Consider the following 19,874-nt stretch of genomic DNA (forward strand, 5'->3'; position numbering starts at 1 on the left):
TTGATTTCTTCCCGATTTCCCGATTTTTTCCTGGTTATGAGTCCCGTAAAGAATTATGGTTAATTAAAAAATAAGTACTCTGAAGGGAGCAAATAATCACATCTCTTCAAATTCCTATTGGTACGTCTCATTCGTGCCAGTTACCTTCTTGGCTTTATTCTATTTCCGTTTTATCATGAAATGCGCTTTCTTTCTTGTCAATCCTGGATGTCTGTACCTCACCTTTTGTTACATTTTTCCTCCTGATTTAATTATCAGCATTTCGTACGTTCTTTCTTGTGTCTTGATTGATTCCTTTGATTCCTATGTTCCGGAGCCCAATGTCAGTTTGGCGTTTAATCAGTACTACATACGCCTGAATCTGCAACGACCTATGCACTATCCTTCTTCGCATGAGAGATTCAAAACACCATGGCATCCAGCATACCACGATCATAGAGGACAACGGAAGCGCTGGAGGAGATGTTGCTCCCGGACCGATCACCGTTTGCATCACATTATCATAACATTGTTTACAGTGTCGATTAGTACAGTATCACTACTAACTTCTGTCCCAAAATCCGACGCAAACCGTCGGAATTCTTGGGAGTGTACAAAATTAACTTTTGAGAACATCATTCAAAAGCAAATGAGGTGATGATTTCAAGTAATTTTCAAGAGTTTAATTTTGACAAATTTGTGGCCCGAAAAGATGCAAAGCTTCCCCAACCTTCGAAATTACTTTCACACCTCCGCAATTCTGCTATTGGCCTTTCCGGCGGATACATCTCTATCTCTCCAATTTGATCACTCGAAATTCACGACCAGCTGTCATCCAATGTGAGCTCCTTAACCATGTCTTGTTAAGAAAGAAGAGTCCTTGACAAGTACTGAATTGCGATACTTAAGCATCCATTATAAGGCGTTGACAGCTATTCAAAAATTGGAACAATCTACGAAACAGGACAAAGTTGTAAGTCTGACATTGAAGAAGCTAGACACCTTCAAACCTAGAAACTTACAATTTGAACTATTGTCAAGGACAGATTATTCACTTAGAAAATGGAAAACTTGGAGCAGATTTTTCCTAGCTGGAATGTATGGTCTTTTTTATTAACCTTGAATGGAGCACTTTTGTCAATTTCCGAAGAGAAGGGAAATTTCGAACCCACATATGATGTGGTGTACCAAAATGTTCTAAATAACCTCCTGATTACGAATATAATAAGCATTTCGTCTAATTTTGAAAAATAAGCCCAAATTCCATGAACACCTCTTCCTTCCACGGAGATATATCCGTCGCATATGCCGATGGCAGGATTGCGGAAGTGTGAAAGTTATTAACGAATTTTGGGGGAACTTTGCTTGCTGTCAGGCCACACATATGTCAAAACTAAAGTCTTGAGAAATATTTGAAATTAGCAGCTTATTTGCTTTCAAATCGTATTTCCAAAATTTAATTTTGCTTAACCCCAAGAGTTTCGACGGTTTGCGATGGATTCATCCGTCGGCGACGGATTTTGGGACAGAAGTTAGTGGCTGTTTTGTAGGCTGTTACCCATGGGTTTTGATATCAGCTTTTAATATTATCTGTGAACAGCGGCGCATGATGAAGATTGGAAGGTTCGACCTCAGTCAGATCCGAGCACTATCATTCTGCTTTTGAGAGAGGTATCACATCTAGCCAGTCTAGACTTACGTGGCCTCAAAAAAAAGAACGCACTAAGTGTGACTAAAGGAAGCTGGGTACTGAAATCAAAGGGGAAACGAGAGAAGATGTGCCACTTTTTTTTAGCAAAATGGATGAGAAAGTAGTAGTCACTGACCTCATCAATTCAATTTCAACTATATAATGTTTTCCTTCTCAGTTTCCGGACTTCTGCCTCGAGAAGAGTGTCACTATCGATGAGCGGAAGTGAACTTGACTTTGAGAGTAGAATGACCTAAGGGTTTTCTTAGATCACTCGCAGCAAACACGGACTCGAATCGTTTCTTTTTTAGTCATTTAAAGGCATCACACCACGAATCTGAGGTGGTACGGATTTCAGGTGGAGTATTCGTATACGGCGTAGAAGACTATACGGAGAAGAGTGATTCCGTTCATTTCTTCCTAATTGCCGTAAAAAACGGCCCGGAAGATACGGCTTCGGGCGTTCTGGCGCACTATTTTCTACAAGGAGTTCGACTGGAGCGCGTCAGCATTGTGCACGCGCCGCATCTTCCGGGCCGTTTTTTACGGCAATTAGGAAGAAATGGATGGAATCACTCTCCTTTCCATAATCTACTATCCCTTATAAGAATACTCCACCTGAAATCTGCACCACCTCAGATTCATAGGGTGATGCCTTTAAAAATCATTTAGTTATTGATTGCAATCATTTAGTTACAAATACAAATGTATGAATTAGAGAATATTCCTTCTCGTTTCGAATATTGCCTTTAAAATTATCCATATTTCTACTTTTTGAGGGAACTAAGATGTTTTGACCAACTTCAAGCGGAGCAATAATATCACGAATCATTGCTCAATATTAATGAGGGAAACGTTTCATTATGTGAGATCAATTAACATCTAAAAAAGGGAGAAAATGTAATAACATAATTTTAGTGTGAACTAGTAAAACAAGTATGCAGAATCAGTTCGTTCGTACCTCACCAACTCTTCCTGTTCTTCTTCACTAAATCCTCGATGTCTTTGTATTCCCTTCAATTCGCTCGCTTCCTCCTGCTCAGCTCGAAGGTCAGGTTGTTCATCATGTTCGTTTCCCGAATTAGATACAGCTACCCGGAGCACCAGGATTTATTCGCTCAGTTAAGCGAGCATCGAAAACCTATCCGTTGTTTATGAACATCGTCTTGCTCAGGTTTCCTTTTTTTAGTTGCCCATTTCGGAAAAAAAGTAGCGGCTCTTTTCTCACAACCTCTTTGATTTCAGTACCCTGCTTCCAATAGTCATACCCAGTCCGTTTTTTTTTTCGCTAAAGTAAAAGAAAAAGTCTAACAAAAGATGAGTTAGAGATATTCAGGAATGACAAGAAAGGAACTACATATCATGATAGGAAATAGAATAAATCCAGTAGGGTAACTGACATGAATCAGACGTACCAATAGGAATTTGAAGAAATGCGATTGTTTGCTCCCTTCAGGGAACCCTTTTTTTAATCAATTAATCATTTTTGGGGTTTGCGGAGGATCGAAATCAGATGCCAAAGGTAGAACGTACGAAAAAAAAACCATAAACTGGAGCCATAAAAAACATTAAAAAACCAAAAACACAAAAAACGGAATATCCCATACATTCACACGAGAACTTGGCCCTCGAACTTCATCAGAAGTCGGCCCATTGTTGCGTTGCCGCAGGGATCGGCCTATTTCCGACGGGAAGAGTTAAATGGTTCTGTTATGATTGGAAATGAACAGAAAAGGTTAGTCAGGAGTACCTCTGACGTTTTTTGGACTATTTACTCCATAGCATAGCGAGAACATGCCTCTCAAGATAACTCTCCAAAAAATCAGACATATAGAAACATAGTCCTGACAACGGAAAGAACTAGAGAAGAATTTACAACTAACGGTGCTGGGTCCTTGGAACTATTGCCGCTTCTTCTTTATCCTCCCATTGGAGGTGGGCCGATCCCTGCAGCAGTGCAACGCTGGGCCGACCCGTGACGAGGTGCGAGCAAGCCCACCACCTCATCCGGTCCCAAAAATCAAATAACCTTTACGAGACTCATTCGAATCTCTATCGAAGGTTAATTCGATAAGAACAGAAACTAAACTTTGATCTTAGCCAAAAGGCCGAGAAGCGATGCGTTTAGGGGCCAACACCTGGTCCAGCTCAGCGGATGAGTCGTACTCCATACGGGCAACTCAGCGCAGTGCACGCTCGCGCAAGGAACGTAGGGACAGGTAAGAAATCAAGGGCAGGAGCCAGAATACGAACATGCAGTTTCTACAACAATTTCGCGATTGTATAAGGCTGAAGAACAAGTTGTGCTTTTCCCGTTCGCTCTACTTTGTTTGTCATTTTTATTAGCAGGCTCCTTATTCATCTTTCTTTGATACTTGGTTGAGAAATGAGTGGTGGTTTCTTTTTTCAAAGATGTACTCAGAAATGGGCAGTGTTTTTAAAATGCTGAATAATATTATCAAGTGGAGAATTTCTCACCCTGCGTCTGTCTTCATAGTAAGACTCTTTGTCATTTGACATGTAAGCGAGCTTGGTTACCGATTTGAATAACGCTTGCGACTTGTTTTTCAACCTTATACTATCCTAAAACTGATATTGAGGCTTGGAGGGGGCGTATCTGCGCACTGCGCTGCGCTGCCCGTATGGAGTACGACTCATCCGCTGCGCTGGACCAGGTGTTGGACCCTAACCGCATCGCTTCTCGGCCTTTTGGCTAAGATCAAAGTTTAGTTTCTGTTCTTATCGAATTAACCTTCGATAGAGATTCGAATGAGTCTCGTTAAGGTTATTTGATTTTTGGGACCGGATGAGGTGGTGGGCTTGCTCGCACCTCGTCACGGGTCGGCCCAGCGTTGCACTGCTGCAGGGATCGGCCCACCTCCAATGGGAGGAAGAAGAAGCAGCATTACAAAGATTTTGAAATGACTTAAAAGTGTTCTCAGTTCACACTGCAATACAACACAGTCTGTGGAAAGCTCTGCTCAGAACGGCACTGCATTGGTAATTAGCAGTGATTAACCATCCGTAACGGTGATTCACTGTAAGGGCTGCGTAGGTTACCACAGTTACTTTTTTCGTATGCTATTGAAGCGAGATAAGATGTCAGGTGAGTTTGATGTCCAAGGCATCGAAGTTCCGCCTCCGCATGTTGCTGCCAAAAAACGACCGGAAAGCGCCCCTATCTTGAGAATGATAAGAGAAGCCTCAATCAAAAACGTCTAGGTATTCTTTAAATAGCTCTGAAAATTAGCAATCCCTGTACTTCACTCCACACTTGATGATTCAGATATCTATTCACATACAGAATTCACCTCACTACACATTTCGTATCTTAGACTCTCATCTCGCTTCAGTTACCGCGAACTCGTTACATTTGGGACTTCGTCCTGGAATAGCATCATAACTATCATAACAAGATCCTTATGATTCAAAGATTAGATTAAAATATTATATGCATGATCAGCAACTGTATGTTAATTGCAGATTATTTCGAAAAATGCATACTATCCTACTCTCGCTGACCACCCTCGTCTACTGCTGCGTAGCAGTGCGTCAACAGTCTGTTGGGATTACCGGTCGCCTTATGTGTGGGGATAAGCCAGCCGCAGGAGTGACAGTGAAGCTGTGGGATGAGGACGATGGTAAGAGCATATATTCAGCCCACCGATACTAATTGTAATGTGAAAATAAATTTTTCATGCAGGTCCAGATCCTGACGACCTTCTCGCCCAAGGATTCACCGACGCTAAAGGAGAGTTCACCTTGAAGGTGAGACAAACAGAATACTTAGAAAATCTTGACAGCGCATTAACTCAGCCATGAGAAGACGTTCATTTCTACATCTAATGAATTTCTGGAGTTATTATTGAGTTTTCGGATCGTAGTAAGAGAGTGATCTAAAGAACAAAGAGGTTCGAACCACAGCGCAGAAGTGAAAACATCTTTCTTGAACATGCAAGATCCATCATCTTGGCCACAAATGAACTTTGGCGCAAACCTCCGCCATATCCCAAGCACCAGGCACTGATTTACTACTGATTTAGCTCGACTGGACTTTTGTGCATCATTCATAGTGAAGGGATGAGTCTCAGCAGTACAATGGTTATTTTAAGGGTTCGGAACGTGAAACCACCAACATTGACCCAGTGTTCAAAGTGTACCATGACTGCGACGACGGCTTGAAGGTAGCCAATTGAAATTTTGATCTGCTTCGTCATTCACTTCACTTTGGTAAGATGCATAATTGTTTAGCCAGGACAGCGAAAAGTGAAATTCCGCATCCCCGACCAATACATATCACCCGGAGGATTGCCAAAACGTATCTTCAACATCGGTGTACTGAACCTGGAAACGATTTTTCCCAAGGAAGAACGAGATTTGATCTGAACATCATTTTGTACAGACTCACTGCCTCCACAGTTCCTGTAATAAGCTGTAGATGATATAGACTGATCAATAAACTCTGCTCAATATCCTTGAACACATTCAAGTATGTAAAGGAAGGCTGCGAAAAAAATAGGGAATAACGATCCTTCCACCGCGTTAAATCTCTTCCTTTGATTTATGAGAGTTGAGAGGACATTAGGGAACTCCATACATAGACAGTTCCTTCCCCTCTGATTAAACTGGATTTTTGAGAATAAAAAGCCAGTCTTAGACAAGTCAATTGGCGAATGATGTTTCCATGTATTTTGTGTGTTCAAAAGTACTTCACACAAAACGTCCCTCATCTCTGCCAGAACATCTTTTGTCAAAATATCGTCACACTTGCGGCTGGCTTGTCCCCGCACATAAGGCGATCTATAATCCCTTCAGACTGTTACCGCACTGCTACACAGCAGCAGAATAGGATGGTCGCAAATAGGATAGGATGTATTTTTCGAAATAAACCGCGTATGATCCGCAACATACTGTTGCTGATTATACACATAATGCCCAGAAATCTTTTAATTAATAACTATGATGTTATTCGGATCGGATCTCCCTCATTGAAAAGATCACAGCCGGTCAGTCGCGTGGCTACGTGGCGCATCCCCTGATGGTAGATAGGTGGCTAATCGCGAACCAAAAGTGATCTTGTGCTTGCTCAGAGACGCTGTTGGATTCAGGAGATGGCCTGTTTTTGCTGAGCTAAAACTGACTCATGACATCCCTGTATCCCGCACGTCGGTCCTGCCAAAAGCTTGCAATCAAGTGACTGGGTGGTGCAAAGAAGGCAGTTTGGAGTCGCCTCCAACAAATAAGCTCCACCTGTCTACTCCGGGAGAACGCGAGGTTCTCCCCAAAAACTCGTGGGACTAGAGGCTTGCAACCTGCCCATGAGTTTTAAAATTTTACGCATGTCACAGTAATAGACAAGAGTCTCCTCATTCCTGAGGAAAGCCTGGTGGGGTAGCGCCAGGAGAGACGGAGTTGCAGGAGTCATATATGTTATATAGGCGGAAAAGGACTTCGATGACGATCTGTACTTATAACGCACGTACGCTTGCATCGGAAGCGACCATCGAAGATCTGATGATGCAAGCCAAGAAGAATAAGTACGACGTCATCGGACTGACCAAGACGAGACGATGCCACCCTCTCAACGCTTTATATGAAAGTAGGGAAGAACTGTTCTTAGAAACAGGCGACAGTGGAGGTGTTGGTGGAATTTGCGTCCTTGTCAACACGAGTATGGCAGAGAACATCGACTCTTTCGAACAACTTACGACCCGAATCGAATGTCTGCGAATGAGAAGATGTGGTCCAACCCCAGCCTAGACAATCTTCGTCGCTTACGCTCCAACATCAAGCTAGGGAGAAGAAGAAGTCGAAACCTTCTATACGGATCTGGAGATCTGCCTTCTACAAGTTCATAATTGGTCCAAAAAGAACGCCTGAGGAACTTTATATAGGGACAATATAAAGCAGCCTACAATGGAATGAACAGCAGAGAGGCTCTCCGAGTTCATCATGACGAATAAGACCATCCATGGGAACTCCCAATTTCAGAAGCCCTCCTCTCTACGTTTGATGTGGGAGTTACCAGGTGGAGAGTACCGTAATGAAGTGCACCACATCATCATCAGTAAAAGGTTCTGCCTCACGGATGTCGCTGTTGTGCTAAACTTCTATACGGGATCGGACCATCGCCTCCTCCTCCGAGGATTTTCCTTCACAAGGAGAGAAAAGAAAGCCGCCAAGTTTAGAAAGCGAAATCTCAGAACTATTATTAACTGGGATCTCTTCGCTACGCTAGCCGGCTTTTGAGAAGAATGGACATCATCGACGAGGAACATGACCGGCTCGTTAAACACTTTCATGACTGCACGAGCAAGGCTGAAAGTTTTAAAACCACCAAGAAACGGCTGCGTCTCAAAACTCTTGAGCTGATATGCCAGCGTGAGCAGCACTAGCCGCAGGAAACCAGCCGACCTTGCGAGGCTTTGCAGAGAGCTGATAAATGAAGACCTTAGAGAGAGATCAGCAGAAGTGCTGGCTGAAGCTGCAGAGGAGGGAAAAAGCATCCGCTATGCCCGTCGAGACTTCGCCAGTCGCAAGACGAGGATGACTGCTCTCCGGAACCCGAAGGGAACAACCATTGTATCGAGAAACGGGAATGTAGAAATTCATCTACGATTTCTACTCTGATCTCTTCGACAGCTATGTCCACTTGCCTCCTCACCGTCCGAGAAAAGACATAGGAAAGACGGACATGTCATTCCAGAGGTTCTTTGTTCGAAGTACTACATGCTATCACGTCGGTAAGAAATCGTACGGCACTCGATCACGATAGAATAAAACCAGAACACCTGAAGAACCTTCTGCTAGTACTGATCAACACCCTGGCGAGGCTTTTTACACGTTAGCTGTCGGAATGCAAGGTTCCTAAACAGTAGAAGACGAGTAAGACCGTGTTGTTGTATAAAAAGGGAGATCCACATGAAATCGGCAACTATCGCCAAATCTACTTACTGCTTCTCATCTACACTCTTTACGCGGGGATCCATATTAGGATCGAAAAAGTCTTGGATGAAGGACAGCCATGAGAGCAAGGAGGGTTTTGAAAGTGATTCAGCACGATCGACCACATTCACACTGTTTCGAAACCTTTCGAGGTATCACGAGAGTGCAAAATACCGCTCTGTCTCCCCTTCATCGACTTGAAGAAGGCTTTTGACTCAGCTGAGACCAAGGCGGTCATGGAAGCACTGGACAAACAAGGGGTCCCTACTAAGTACTATAAGGGTACTTCGAGAGTTGTACAGCAACTTTACGAACGGAATTCCGCCATTCTACAAGAGTATCATCATTGACGCGAAGAGAAGGGTACGCGACAGGGTGATACAATCTCATCTAAAATATTCACCGCCACCCTCGAGAAAGCAGTGCGAAAGCTAGAATGGGACATTATGGGAGTGAAGGCTGACGGTCGGCAGCTACACCATTCGGACTTTGCTGATGACATTGTACTGATAACATCTAGCATCAGCCAAGCGGAACGAATCTTGACTGAGTTCGACGAAACATGTGGATGCATCGGTCTTCAACTGAATCTGCAAAAGACGATATTCATGCGTGACGGATGGCTTTTGGAAGCCTCATTCACGCTCAGCGGAACGAAAATATCCGAATGCACCAGATACGTTTATCTGGGTCGAGAATTGAACATGAAGAACGACTGACCCCCGAGCTGGGTAGGAGGAGACGAGCGGTTTGGGTAGCGTATAAGAACATCGAGGATGTAGTGAAGAAGACCAAGGACATCCGGCTCCGTGCTCACCTCTTCAACACCACAGTTCTTCCTGCTTTGACCTATACTCCGGTAACCTGGACATTTCGCAAGCAGGAAGAAAACGCGGTGAGCGTCATTCAACGCGCAATCTAGAGAGTGATGCTAAGAATATCCTGCTTCACGCAAGTGAGGAACGGGATTCGAAGTTCACTCCTACGCCAGCCATTGAGGTTTGTGTTTGTCCAGGAAAGTAAAATAAGGTGGGCCGATGCGCTTTAACGACAACCGTTGGACCAGGGCCGACTGGGTTCCCCGCGATATTAAGCGCACTTCAGGAAGACCGCCGACAAGATGGTCAGATTTCTTCACGAAGTCCTCCAAAAAAAATTATGATCCTCTTCGTGTCCCACGCGAAAGGAGGAACCACTGGGCGACTTTTGTTGTCGGATTAAGTCTCTGGCTTGTCCTGCCAGAATGAAAACCTTCGTTGTGTTGCTGACGTAAAAAACTGCGTCTGAAGCTTTCCTTTCCCCTTTGCTACCGTCATTCGAACCGACCGTATTTATTTTCGAAGTCTTGGCCTTGGGTAGTTGAGGCTTCGTTCCCTGCTTCCTTGGTACTTCTCGGAGTGGAGGCTTTTGACGGGGTTCCTGAGAGCTGAAGAGTTCTTTGCAAATGGACGTGTGGTGTCCGGCTTGTCCGCAGATTCTGCAAGTACCTTTGGGGCATTTCGTGGCCCAGTGATCCTTTCCTCCACAATTGTGGCCGAGATTCTGCATTCTCATCATTTGTACTCGTTGCTCCCGAGAAGTGACTTCGCCACAGTCTCCTGGATGTCCGTTTTTATGGCAGTAGAAACAAGGTGCTACACGTGGGACTACTTCTGTTTTGCCGAAATATTTATTCTTTTCCAGCATTTGTTTTCTCCATTTTTCCACTTCCTAGGCTATGTTCAACTTGGCGATTGATCTTAAGCTCGGTATTGATATGCTCCTTTGCTGCTGAGAGCAAAGCTGCCGTACTCCAATTTCCTTCGTTCTTCAACTGCGTTTTCTGCCGCAAGATATGCCTCTGAACATCCACCGAGAACTTCGCAAGCAGCTCCTTTTGCAGGAAAACATTGTCGACGTGTTCCCCTTTGAGTGTCAGTTGCGAAGTTATAGAGTGAAGTTGCTCGCAAAGTGCTTCCTGGTCTTCTAGACTGTCGGTTCGGGCGCGTGCTCCGTGGAGATTCTTCAAAAGTTGATCAATCAAAGCCTGTTTGTCGCCATATTTCTCCTTCAGATGCTCAATCACCAATTGGTAGGTACTTCCCGAGACCTCGAAACAGATTCTTCTGCGTCTCCTTCGAGGGCGTCAAGAAGGTAGTTGAACTTGAAGAGGTTGTCAATGTTTCTGGAATTCACGGTGTGGTCGGAAGATTTTCAGAAGGTCTCCCATTCCCAGAGGTTTCCGCTGAATTTTGGAATTGGGATTGGTGCGAGTTTGATTTCCGGAACTTTACACCTGTTAAGCGAGCTTTGTTCCTGGTTGAATTCAAGCTCCTCTTGAAGTCGGATTAGCCTTGCCAGCGCTTTGTTCGCGTTGTACAGAAGAATTTGTGCTGCTGTAGTATTTGTTTCAATCCTTTCAATAATCTCTGGGAGTGACTGCGTCTTGTTGTTCAACCTGTCCACTGTTTCGCTGAATTTCTCCATTGCAGCCTCTAGCTTGTTTGCTTCGGTGCCAATTGCCGTTTTGGCTGTGCGTATCCGTTTCCGAAGTGCCGAAATTTCAGCTGCCTCCATTGAAGAATGGACGTACGCATTGATGATTTCGGACTCTTCCTGTATGATTGTCGACAGACGGTTTCCTGAGCGCGTCAAAAGACCTTGCCGCGTCGCCAGGGTTGATGTCATATTGAATACTATACGTAGTTCATTTATTTATTGAACGATATCACAATGTTAAAATGTGTCGTTGCATGTTTCGTCTCCATCTGCTTACATCAGTAGTGGCGATTCGCCTCCATGTTTTTCCAAAATCCGATACGAACGAATCTCTCCGTCTTGTTTTTGGTCGGCCAGCTTGTCGTTCACAAATCCATGGTCTCCTTTTGGCAATCATCTTCGTCCATCGGTTGTCCTTTGCAGCATACATCTTTCTGTCCCACGTCCATTTAATTTCAATCGCTCTAGTCCTGATATTTGGGAGTTTTGCAGTATTTTTTCAACCACAAGTTCGTACGATACATAAGAAGAGTTGCCCCAAGCATTCTTCTCATTATTTGGCGTTGAGCTATCTCTAGCGCATTGAGATCCTTGCTTCTTTTAGAACAAGTTTCACAGCCGTAGAGGAGACAAGGTTCCACACATTTTGTATAAAGCCGACGTTTGAACTTCATTGGAAATCTTCTGTTTGTGAAATATGCACGGAATCGATTGAAAGTGTTCCAACCGGAGCGAATTCGTCTATTTAGCTCAGTTGTTTGATTCCTATCAAAAGATATGCATTGACCAAGATAAACAAAGTTCCTGCAGTAATGTATAGGAGATCCATCAGTGAATATCGCTATTTATTCGGAATCGGTCACGACAAGTGTCTTAGAGGAATTCATTTTCAGTCCCACAATTTGGCTTTTGTCTCTCATTTCCTTGAAGCATTAAGCGGAGTTCTTGTGGTTTGTGCGCGAAGAGAACTACATCATCAGCGTACTTGAGATGACTTAAACGGAGCCCATTTATGGTTCGGTTTCCAGAACGGGTGTGAAGAGGACAGGAAAGATAGGGTCTCCTTGTCGAATACATCGTCTAGCGTTGATAGGAACTTGATTGTCACATATTTCGAATGTTACAGCTGATGTGTAGATGTTCGACAGAAGACAAATCATCTTAGGATGAACTCCTTGCCGATATAATGATGTCCAGATTATGTTATGTTCCACAAACATCAAACGCTTTCGAGTAGTCAACGAAAGCTATGTACAGTGAAAAATTATACTCAAGACTTTTCTCTATCAATTTGTTAATGACGTGAACGTGATCTAGGATGGAAAAAATGCGGCGAATGCCAGCTTGTTTGATGGGTTGGTTGATTTCTAGGGAAGCCATCATTCTTTGTAAAATGATCGAACTAAATACTTTATATATGACGGGCAACAGTGCAACTTGGTGGTAGTTGTTGGTATCAAATTGTTCTCCTTTTTTAATCAACAGTACTGAAGAGTCCTGCAGTAATATATAGGTCTTGTATAGGAGATGGGAAGCGTAACCGGGATCTTTTCTCTTTCAAGACAATCATTAAAAAGTTTGATCAAGGAATCTTGAACACATCATATCCACTTATCAGCAATTCGGCAGTGATCGAATCTGGACCTGGTGCTTTTCCTAGCTTCATTTTCTTTACCGCACGGGTGACCTTATCTGCTAGGATTGGTGGCACATCGTCGAGTTGATACCATGGTATTGATGCAGCTAATCTATTTGAGGAGAATAATCGGTTATAGAATTCTTCGACTTGGCGACGTTAGCAGGAGATTCCGCGAAGAGCCGTCTTCTTTCCTTAGTTGTGTCAATGTTTTTGTGAAGATTTGGTTAGTCTGTAAAGCTCTTCGAAGGCCAACACTTCTAGAGATTGCTTGATGTAATCTCATCAGATGTTTCTGTTCGACGTCTGTTTTCATAGAGTCGCAGTGCTTTGCCAACGATAAAAAATTCCAGTGTTTTTTAACAGACTGTTGATGTAAAAGTCGATGTCGAATTTCATACAGTCTTCTTGTCGTATCGGGAATGTGGGTCTCTTTTGTTCTAGATGTGGCAGCACTAGCGGCTACTTTTATTGTAGCTTTTAGTCGCTCATAATTACTTAGATCGGCGGCAGTTGTGAGCTGCTTCAAAGTAGAACGGAAAATCGATCTATTCAGGACTGTCTTACACTTTAGGTTCTTTTGAAAATAGTGGAATTGAGACGCCAGACGAACTTTTGCCATGGCAAGCCGAAGATCACGATCAAAGTGGAACCGACTGATGATGTCCTCATCAAGAAAAACGGAGGGATTCGTTGATAAGACAAAATCAATGGCATTTCTTGTATTCATATTAAGAGATATTCATGTCCATTTTCTGGTAAGTTTCCTCTTCGGTTGCGCGTTCCTAGACCATATGGTCTTATAAATTTCTCTCCCAATTCTCCACATCCAACTTTAGCATTAAAGACTCCAACGACAAATTTGTATTTGGAATGTCTAATTTGCGGAGGAGTTTGGAAACGTAATAACAGTGCTTAAGAAACAATTTGAAGCAAGTCGGCCTATTCGTTGCCGTCATAGTCAGTCGTTGGTGCCTAAACTTGAATTACACGAAAGCGGCTGGTTTTTGTGACGTTGTCGATGTATGAGACTCTGTCACAAAAAGGATGAAAAAAAGCAGCAATTAATCCGTTTCTTATTGACCAGGTTAGCCCTGTTGAGTCGGAAAAGAAAATCAGATGGCCGCTTAGCTGTAATTTTAAAACTTCTTGTCCATGTCTTTGTGTACTACATAATCCGATGATATCAAACGTACCTCCATTGTGGCCTCTTCCAGCGATTCCTGTCCCGGAGCGCAGGGTGCGACAGCTGATAGTGCCAATCCGGAGATTCAGCATGATGGACAAGTTGTTCAGCATCGGGTTGTCTAGGCGACTAATGCGAAGATACGTGAGGAGAAACGGGGAGCTACCCACCGCTCACGGTGGTGTTAGTAGTCGTTCAAATTGGTTTTTTTTCTTATCGACACCAGTTAATAAATAATAACACGTATATGTTATGGGGAGAGGATCACCCATCACAAAAAAGAGAGGGGCCCCTTTTATACCTTTTTGGGAAAAGGAAAACATGAAACCCTGACGCCTTAAACACCACACACCTCTTCGCGCTTTTCTTGGTTTTGGGGAATGTGGAGGGTGGTGTAGGGGGTAAATTAAGGGAGGTTAGGAAAGATAAACCCCCCATTTCAAACCCTTCAAACCCTTTTCACCCCTTTTTATCCCTTTTTTTGGCCGCCCCTTTAATAGTTATTTTAATCAAAAACAAAATCTTATTTGATTTGAGGGCCAACCGGGTGAGGGAAAAAAAAACTCCCCAAACGGGCGGCCCCCCCCCCCCCCCCACACACCGCTGCGTCTCTAAAGAATTAACTCCCCCGCCCCCGAAAGGGGGGGCCTTCTTATAACCTCCATCCCAACACAAACAAAAATACACTAGGAGAAAAAATAGATAACACCAAGAAGGAGAAAAAAACAAAAACTTATTATCGGCTATACCATTTTTAACTCTTTGCCTTATAAATTACAACTCTTTGGCCGGTTTAAAAAATTTTTGGTTGGCCGGCGGGGTTTTTTGTAGGACCTCTTGCCCCTTAAAAGAAGGTATTACGTCAGCGCCATAAGTTCTAAAACCCCCGGACCGCTTCACTTGCTGATTATGACATATTTATCTACAATACATGAAAAAAAATAATCATGCTCAACTCCGCCAATAACCATGCTCACTTCAGTAATATACAACTATTAGATCGATTATACATCCTCACTGTTTCTGATACTTCTTCTGTTGTTGAAAGTCCTGGTTCTGCACAATAGTAATGCAGACTGTATTTGGAAACCTGGTGGTGATCCTCACCTGATGACTATAAAATATTTATGAACGGTACATGAAAAACAATAATTATGCTCATCTCCGCCAGTAATTATGTTCATTTCAGTCAGTAATATATAATTGTTAGATGGATTATATATTTTTAATTTCTTCTTCGAACTCCACTATAGTGGAAAGTCTTGCTTCTGCAAAATAGTAATGCTGATCGATAATGGGTACTTGGTTGTCCTCCTCACTTGATTCCGCTCCACTTTCACCAGAATAATACTGCTTCTTGAGACTTCCATTTCGATAATATTCTTCCTTTAGAGTGAAATCGGGTGGATAGTCCATAGTGAGCGTTCCACAGGAACGACACTCAGACATAACTTTTGCATCCAAGTTATACTAAAGCACTGATGGCAAATTTTCACCATCCGACAAGAAGGTCACGGTGAGAGTGATAATGATAAGGATAGTAGTCCTCAGTTGAATTCACAATAGTGACATCGTGGTATTCTTCTTGAATTGATTCCGAGCCAGTAACATCTGTATAATATTTACTTTGAGTACCACCTGGATGTCACTCCCACACGATTCGCGTAGTTTCATCCACTGGAAAAGTCATAATTATAATGATAATGATAGTAGTCCTCAGTTGAATTCACAATAGTGACATCGTGGTATTCTTCTTGAATTGATTCCGAGCCAGTAACATCTGTATAATATTTACTTTGAGTACCACCTGGATGTCACTCCCACACGATTCGCGTAGTTTCATCCACTGGAAAAGTCATAATTATAATGATAATGTGTGTCCTCGTTGAATCCACATAGTGACGTCCTGGTATTCTTCTTGAATTGATTCCGAGCCAGTAACATCTGTATAATATTTACTTTGAGTACCACCTGGATGTCACTCCCACACGATTCGCGTAGTTTCATCCACTGGAAAAGTCATAATTATAATGATAATGATAGTAGTCCTCAGTTGAATCCACAATAGTGACGTCCTGGTATTCTTCTTGAATTGATTCCGAGCCAGTAATATCTGTATAATATTTACTTTGAGTACTACCTGGATGTCACTCCCACACGATTCGCGTAGTTCCATCCACTGGAAAAGTCACAATGATAATGATAATGATAGTAGTCCTCAGTTGATCCCGCACCATTCACATCCGGATATTTCTTCAGCTAATTTTGCGCCACAATAAATCGGATGGTACTCTCTGAGAGCCCCATCTGGAAAATATTTGGCCATGTAAGACCCGTGCGTATGGAACTCCTCCAATATGGCGCCGTTCTCCGAGTAATATCTCGCTTTGCGAATGCCACTTAATGTAATATTTTGCAGCAGTTACCGTACTCCCTCCATGGAAAAAGCTCAGAATCATTGTAATGACAATACTCATCAGTTGAATCCACTTCATTCATATATTTCTTCAGCTGATTTTGCACCACAATATACTGGATGAGGGTGCCATTTGACTAAGTCGTCAGGATGAACTTGTCTCCTTGAGGGCGCCGTCCGGGTAATATCACGCTTTGCGAATGCCACTCATACAATATTCGGAAACAACTATCGTGCTCTCTTCCTATGACAAGAAAGTCATAAAGATGAGAATTTCGAATTTCCTCGCTATTGAATTAATCTCGTTCTGCTCTATATCCCTACATACATACAGAAAATGTTTTTTTTTTTTTGCTTTCCTTTTCTGCTTATCCATGTGCACAGTCTATTTATACATCATGATTAAGTAACGATTTCATACTGTCACCTGTTTGTGTGTGAGACAGTTCCAATAGCGTCGGATTGGTGAGCTGACGCCAAAAACAATAAAATGAGATGAGTGGGGTGAAACGGGTTCCAAGACATGAAATAGGTACTCCGTGGTGCAGCAGTAACTCCGAGTAAATCTGTCAAGAAGTGAATGAGGCGTTGTGGGGCGTCTCATAGCATGCAAGCAGCTGTTTAAATAATAGCTAACAGTTTACGTGATCTGACGTGGAACGTTGTCTTCATCAGTTGATAACGTGAAACAATGTAACAAGTGCTAACATGAAATGATATGAAACACGAATGGACGTCATTTCATGTTAACACTTGTTACATTGTTTCGAAAGAAACTATACTTCGAATATTGCTTTCAAATTGTAGCGGCATCGAGAGAATACAGATGAAGGAAATTTTCTTCTTAATGTGCCGCCAAAAGTACAATACTTCATAAAATGCTCTTATCACGAAGTTATTTAATGTCTTCCAGACCTAACAATGTGCACTGAAGCTGAGATTTTTGGCCATTATATTCCATTGAATTCGCGTTTGAACTGCTGAAACTATGTGACTTTGAACTCTTCATCTTTTAGAGTGTAGTTCCAACGTTCTGTCTTCTTGCAAAAAGTTGCCAGGATGTCGAACTTGGGCTGTCTCATTGTTACATTGTCAGAATAAAATATTGATTTTTCTTTTTTTTTCTTTTCTTTTTTTCTTCTTCTTCCCTACTTCTTTATCCCTACTTCGGCCAATGCACTCTACTCTTCTCTCTATTCTCGCATTAAGTGATTTAATCAGTATTTAAAATGACTAAAACGATATGATTTGGTTACACAGTGATGTTGAGGGGAGTCGTATTAGAGTGGATGGCGTCCCATAACCACCTTTGGCCCCGCGTAGACCATTATTTATCTCTATGATGGTGACGTTCACGTCATTCCAAATAAATTAATAATTTCCAGATAAATTGATACCAAACTTGTCTGAGAGGATAAAAACACTGACTTGACACATCGGCTAGACTCCGCAAGTCATTGTATAGGCCAGTAACACGTTCGTAAACCTCAAACGATTCTGAATTGAAGTGAACGTTGTGGTGCATCCCAAGTGGATTGATTAACGCCAGAAACTTTATCCACTTTATGACACACACCTTTAGCAAGAAGTCTACATGAAGATAATGACGAAATCTTCCATCAGTATTTCTTTGGAAAAAAAAAGAGAGAGAAGGGGTGTTAGGGAAGGATTTCTCTTTTTTGGCAACAATTAACGGAAACGGGCCTGTTTTAGATTTTACATATCACTGAAAGCGATAGAAGCGAGCACTGCAAAAAGCCTTAAATCCGGCATTAGACGGACGTTCAAACTGATTGATTGATTGATATATCTAAGTTGGGGAATGAACGACTGAACCGCATAGCTGAATACTGGGAAGCATACAGCAACATCAATAATGTAGCAAAGAAGACCAACAACAACCCTGTCTACACCTATCTTCCTTGTCTGAACTATGGTCCAGAAATTAAAAAAAAATCAAATCGTCAATGGGTGCTCTATCAAAGGTGTGATCTTCTAGGAGTAATCTACTTCAAAGGTGGAGAGACGATCTGAGGCTTTGCATCGTACATCGTCAGAAAGAAGGTGGGCGTGGTATGCAGTACTTATTAAGGACAGCCATTGAACAAGAGCTGTTAGTGTCTGGCTTGTATGAAATAGAAAACGCGAAAGGAAAAACACCAACTCGGTGGTCAAATTTCTTCAAGAAGCCCTAATGTAATGGAGGAACCAGGCGGCTTTCACAAATTTAAGTATTACTGGTCCGGGGCAAATGGAGATATTGCTAGCGAATCAAAGACCAATCTTTTGCGTTTGGAGGAGCTTACAGATAACGGACGAATCTTTCTCGTGTATCTGCACGGATTCGAGCTGTTCCGTGGATGAGCACGACTTCGACTCTTATCTTCTTGATATCCTATCTTCCTCCTTAATGCGGATTTTGTTCCAGTCGATTCTCGGTATCCAGAGCATACAGCGGCGAATGCGTGAAACAATTTTATTCGAGACCTTCGGTGGCCGAAAATGTATGAATTTTCGGGGTCTGTAATTCATGCTAAACATACTGAAATTGGTTATCAAAAATCCAGTGAAGGACTCGTCAACGTATAGTTGGGACAAAACGACATGAAGCACGTACAGTTGTGTGAGCGAAGAACTCGACGCGGCGCAGTGGAGCGTAGCGGTTGGGATCGTGTAAGGGTACTCGCTACCGCCACCCGTCTCTGCAGTTCGCCATGGTCAACCATGACTCCAACCGCGTCTCCACCGTACCGCTCGGAGATTTACCACACGTGAAAAGACCAGAAGCAATTACGTTCCGACGTCTTTCCTTTTGTCCAGTCCTCTCACGTGAGGTGAATTTTTTGTGAAACTATTTTCTCAGAAAATTTGGATTTCAGAACTTTTGTCATGTTGTGCTATGTCGCGAAAGGAAACGCATCAGTTGAAGAATTCAGTTTTCTTGCACCCAATCCTTATTGTTTCTTTTCAAAACAAAGTTTCAAATTTTATAAAAAATAGGAAAGAGGCTCCACTATTGTCCGCCCTGTGATTAGTGATAGACTTCTCACAATCTACACTCATTTTTCTTGCACACCAGTTATAAGTAGTAAAAGTAATGTACAACTTGAGCAAAGTGTCAGTAAGAAAAAACACTACAAAAACCCTCAAAGCTGCTTTTACAGATCTTTCAAACGATTCCCTAAATGTTACATGGGAAAGAAGAAATGTCACCACTACCTACATACAAAACTGAGCTTTTTAAGATGTTTGTTTTTAGTGCCAACCAAGCCTTCCATCCCTTCGGCGTCGGTAAATCGGTACTAAACTTGTCTGGGAGGATAAAAACACTGACTTGATAGATCGGCTATCCCCCGCAAGTTACCGTATAGACTAGCTATAAGTTCGTAAACCTCAAAGGATTCTGGATTGAAGTGAACCTGGTGGCGCACACTAAGCGGATTAATTAACGACGGACTGTCGAGTTCATCCACTTTATCCTTTACGAGTTTTTTTTTTGCAAAAACACTTTCTGTTTAGAACTTTGGGGCGGGTGTGGCGGTAC

At 42.6% G+C, this 19,874-nt stretch overlaps 4 protein-coding genes across 5 annotated transcripts; 3 read left to right on the forward strand and 1 right to left on the reverse strand.

Moving 5' to 3' along the window:
* Nucleotides 1-5,165: 5,165 nt before the first annotated feature.
* RB195_006831 (uncharacterized protein) lies at nt 5,166-6,055 on the forward strand (the record flags this gene model as incomplete). Its single annotated transcript, XM_064180138.1, has 4 exons — nt 5,166-5,310; nt 5,373-5,437; nt 5,782-5,853; nt 5,921-6,055. The coding sequence occupies 4 exons, from the start codon at nt 5,166-5,168 to the stop codon at nt 6,053-6,055; spliced, it is 417 nt and encodes a 138-aa protein (XP_064037033.1).
* Nucleotides 6,056-7,123: 1,068 nt separating this feature from the next.
* RB195_006832 (uncharacterized protein) lies at nt 7,124-7,429 on the forward strand (the record flags this gene model as incomplete). The annotated part of the gene is made up of 1 exon (XM_064180139.1): nt 7,124-7,429. The coding sequence occupies one exon, from the start codon at nt 7,124-7,126 to the stop codon at nt 7,427-7,429; it is 306 nt and encodes a 101-aa protein (XP_064037034.1).
* A 1,631-nt stretch (nt 7,430-9,060) lies between these two features.
* RB195_006833 (uncharacterized protein) lies at nt 9,061-9,333 on the forward strand (the record flags this gene model as incomplete). Its single annotated transcript, XM_064180140.1, has 1 exon — nt 9,061-9,333. The coding sequence occupies one exon, from the start codon at nt 9,061-9,063 to the stop codon at nt 9,331-9,333; it is 273 nt and encodes a 90-aa protein (XP_064037035.1).
* A 1,020-nt stretch (nt 9,334-10,353) lies between these two features.
* RB195_006834 (uncharacterized protein) lies at nt 10,354-11,522 on the reverse strand (the record flags this gene model as incomplete). Of its 2 annotated transcripts, XM_064180142.1 has the most annotated exons (4): nt 10,354-10,519; nt 10,680-10,778; nt 10,890-11,209; nt 11,370-11,522. In XM_064180142.1, 4 exons carry the CDS (start codon nt 11,520-11,522, stop codon nt 10,354-10,356), a joined length of 738 nt encoding a protein of 245 aa, XP_064037036.1. The 2 variants fall into 2 exon arrangements, with proteins under 2 accessions (XP_064037036.1, XP_064037037.1); XM_064180141.1 differs by lacking the exons at nt 10,354-10,519; nt 10,680-10,778; nt 11,370-11,522 and having other exon boundaries at nt 10,808-11,281.
* Nucleotides 11,523-19,874: the final 8,352 nt, after the last annotated feature.

The sequence above is a fragment of the Necator americanus genome, chromosome I (genome assembly GCF_031761385.1).
Source record: "Necator americanus strain Aroian chromosome I, whole genome shotgun sequence".
In the NCBI taxonomy this organism is placed as follows: domain Eukaryota; kingdom Metazoa; phylum Nematoda; class Chromadorea; order Rhabditida; family Ancylostomatidae; genus Necator; species Necator americanus.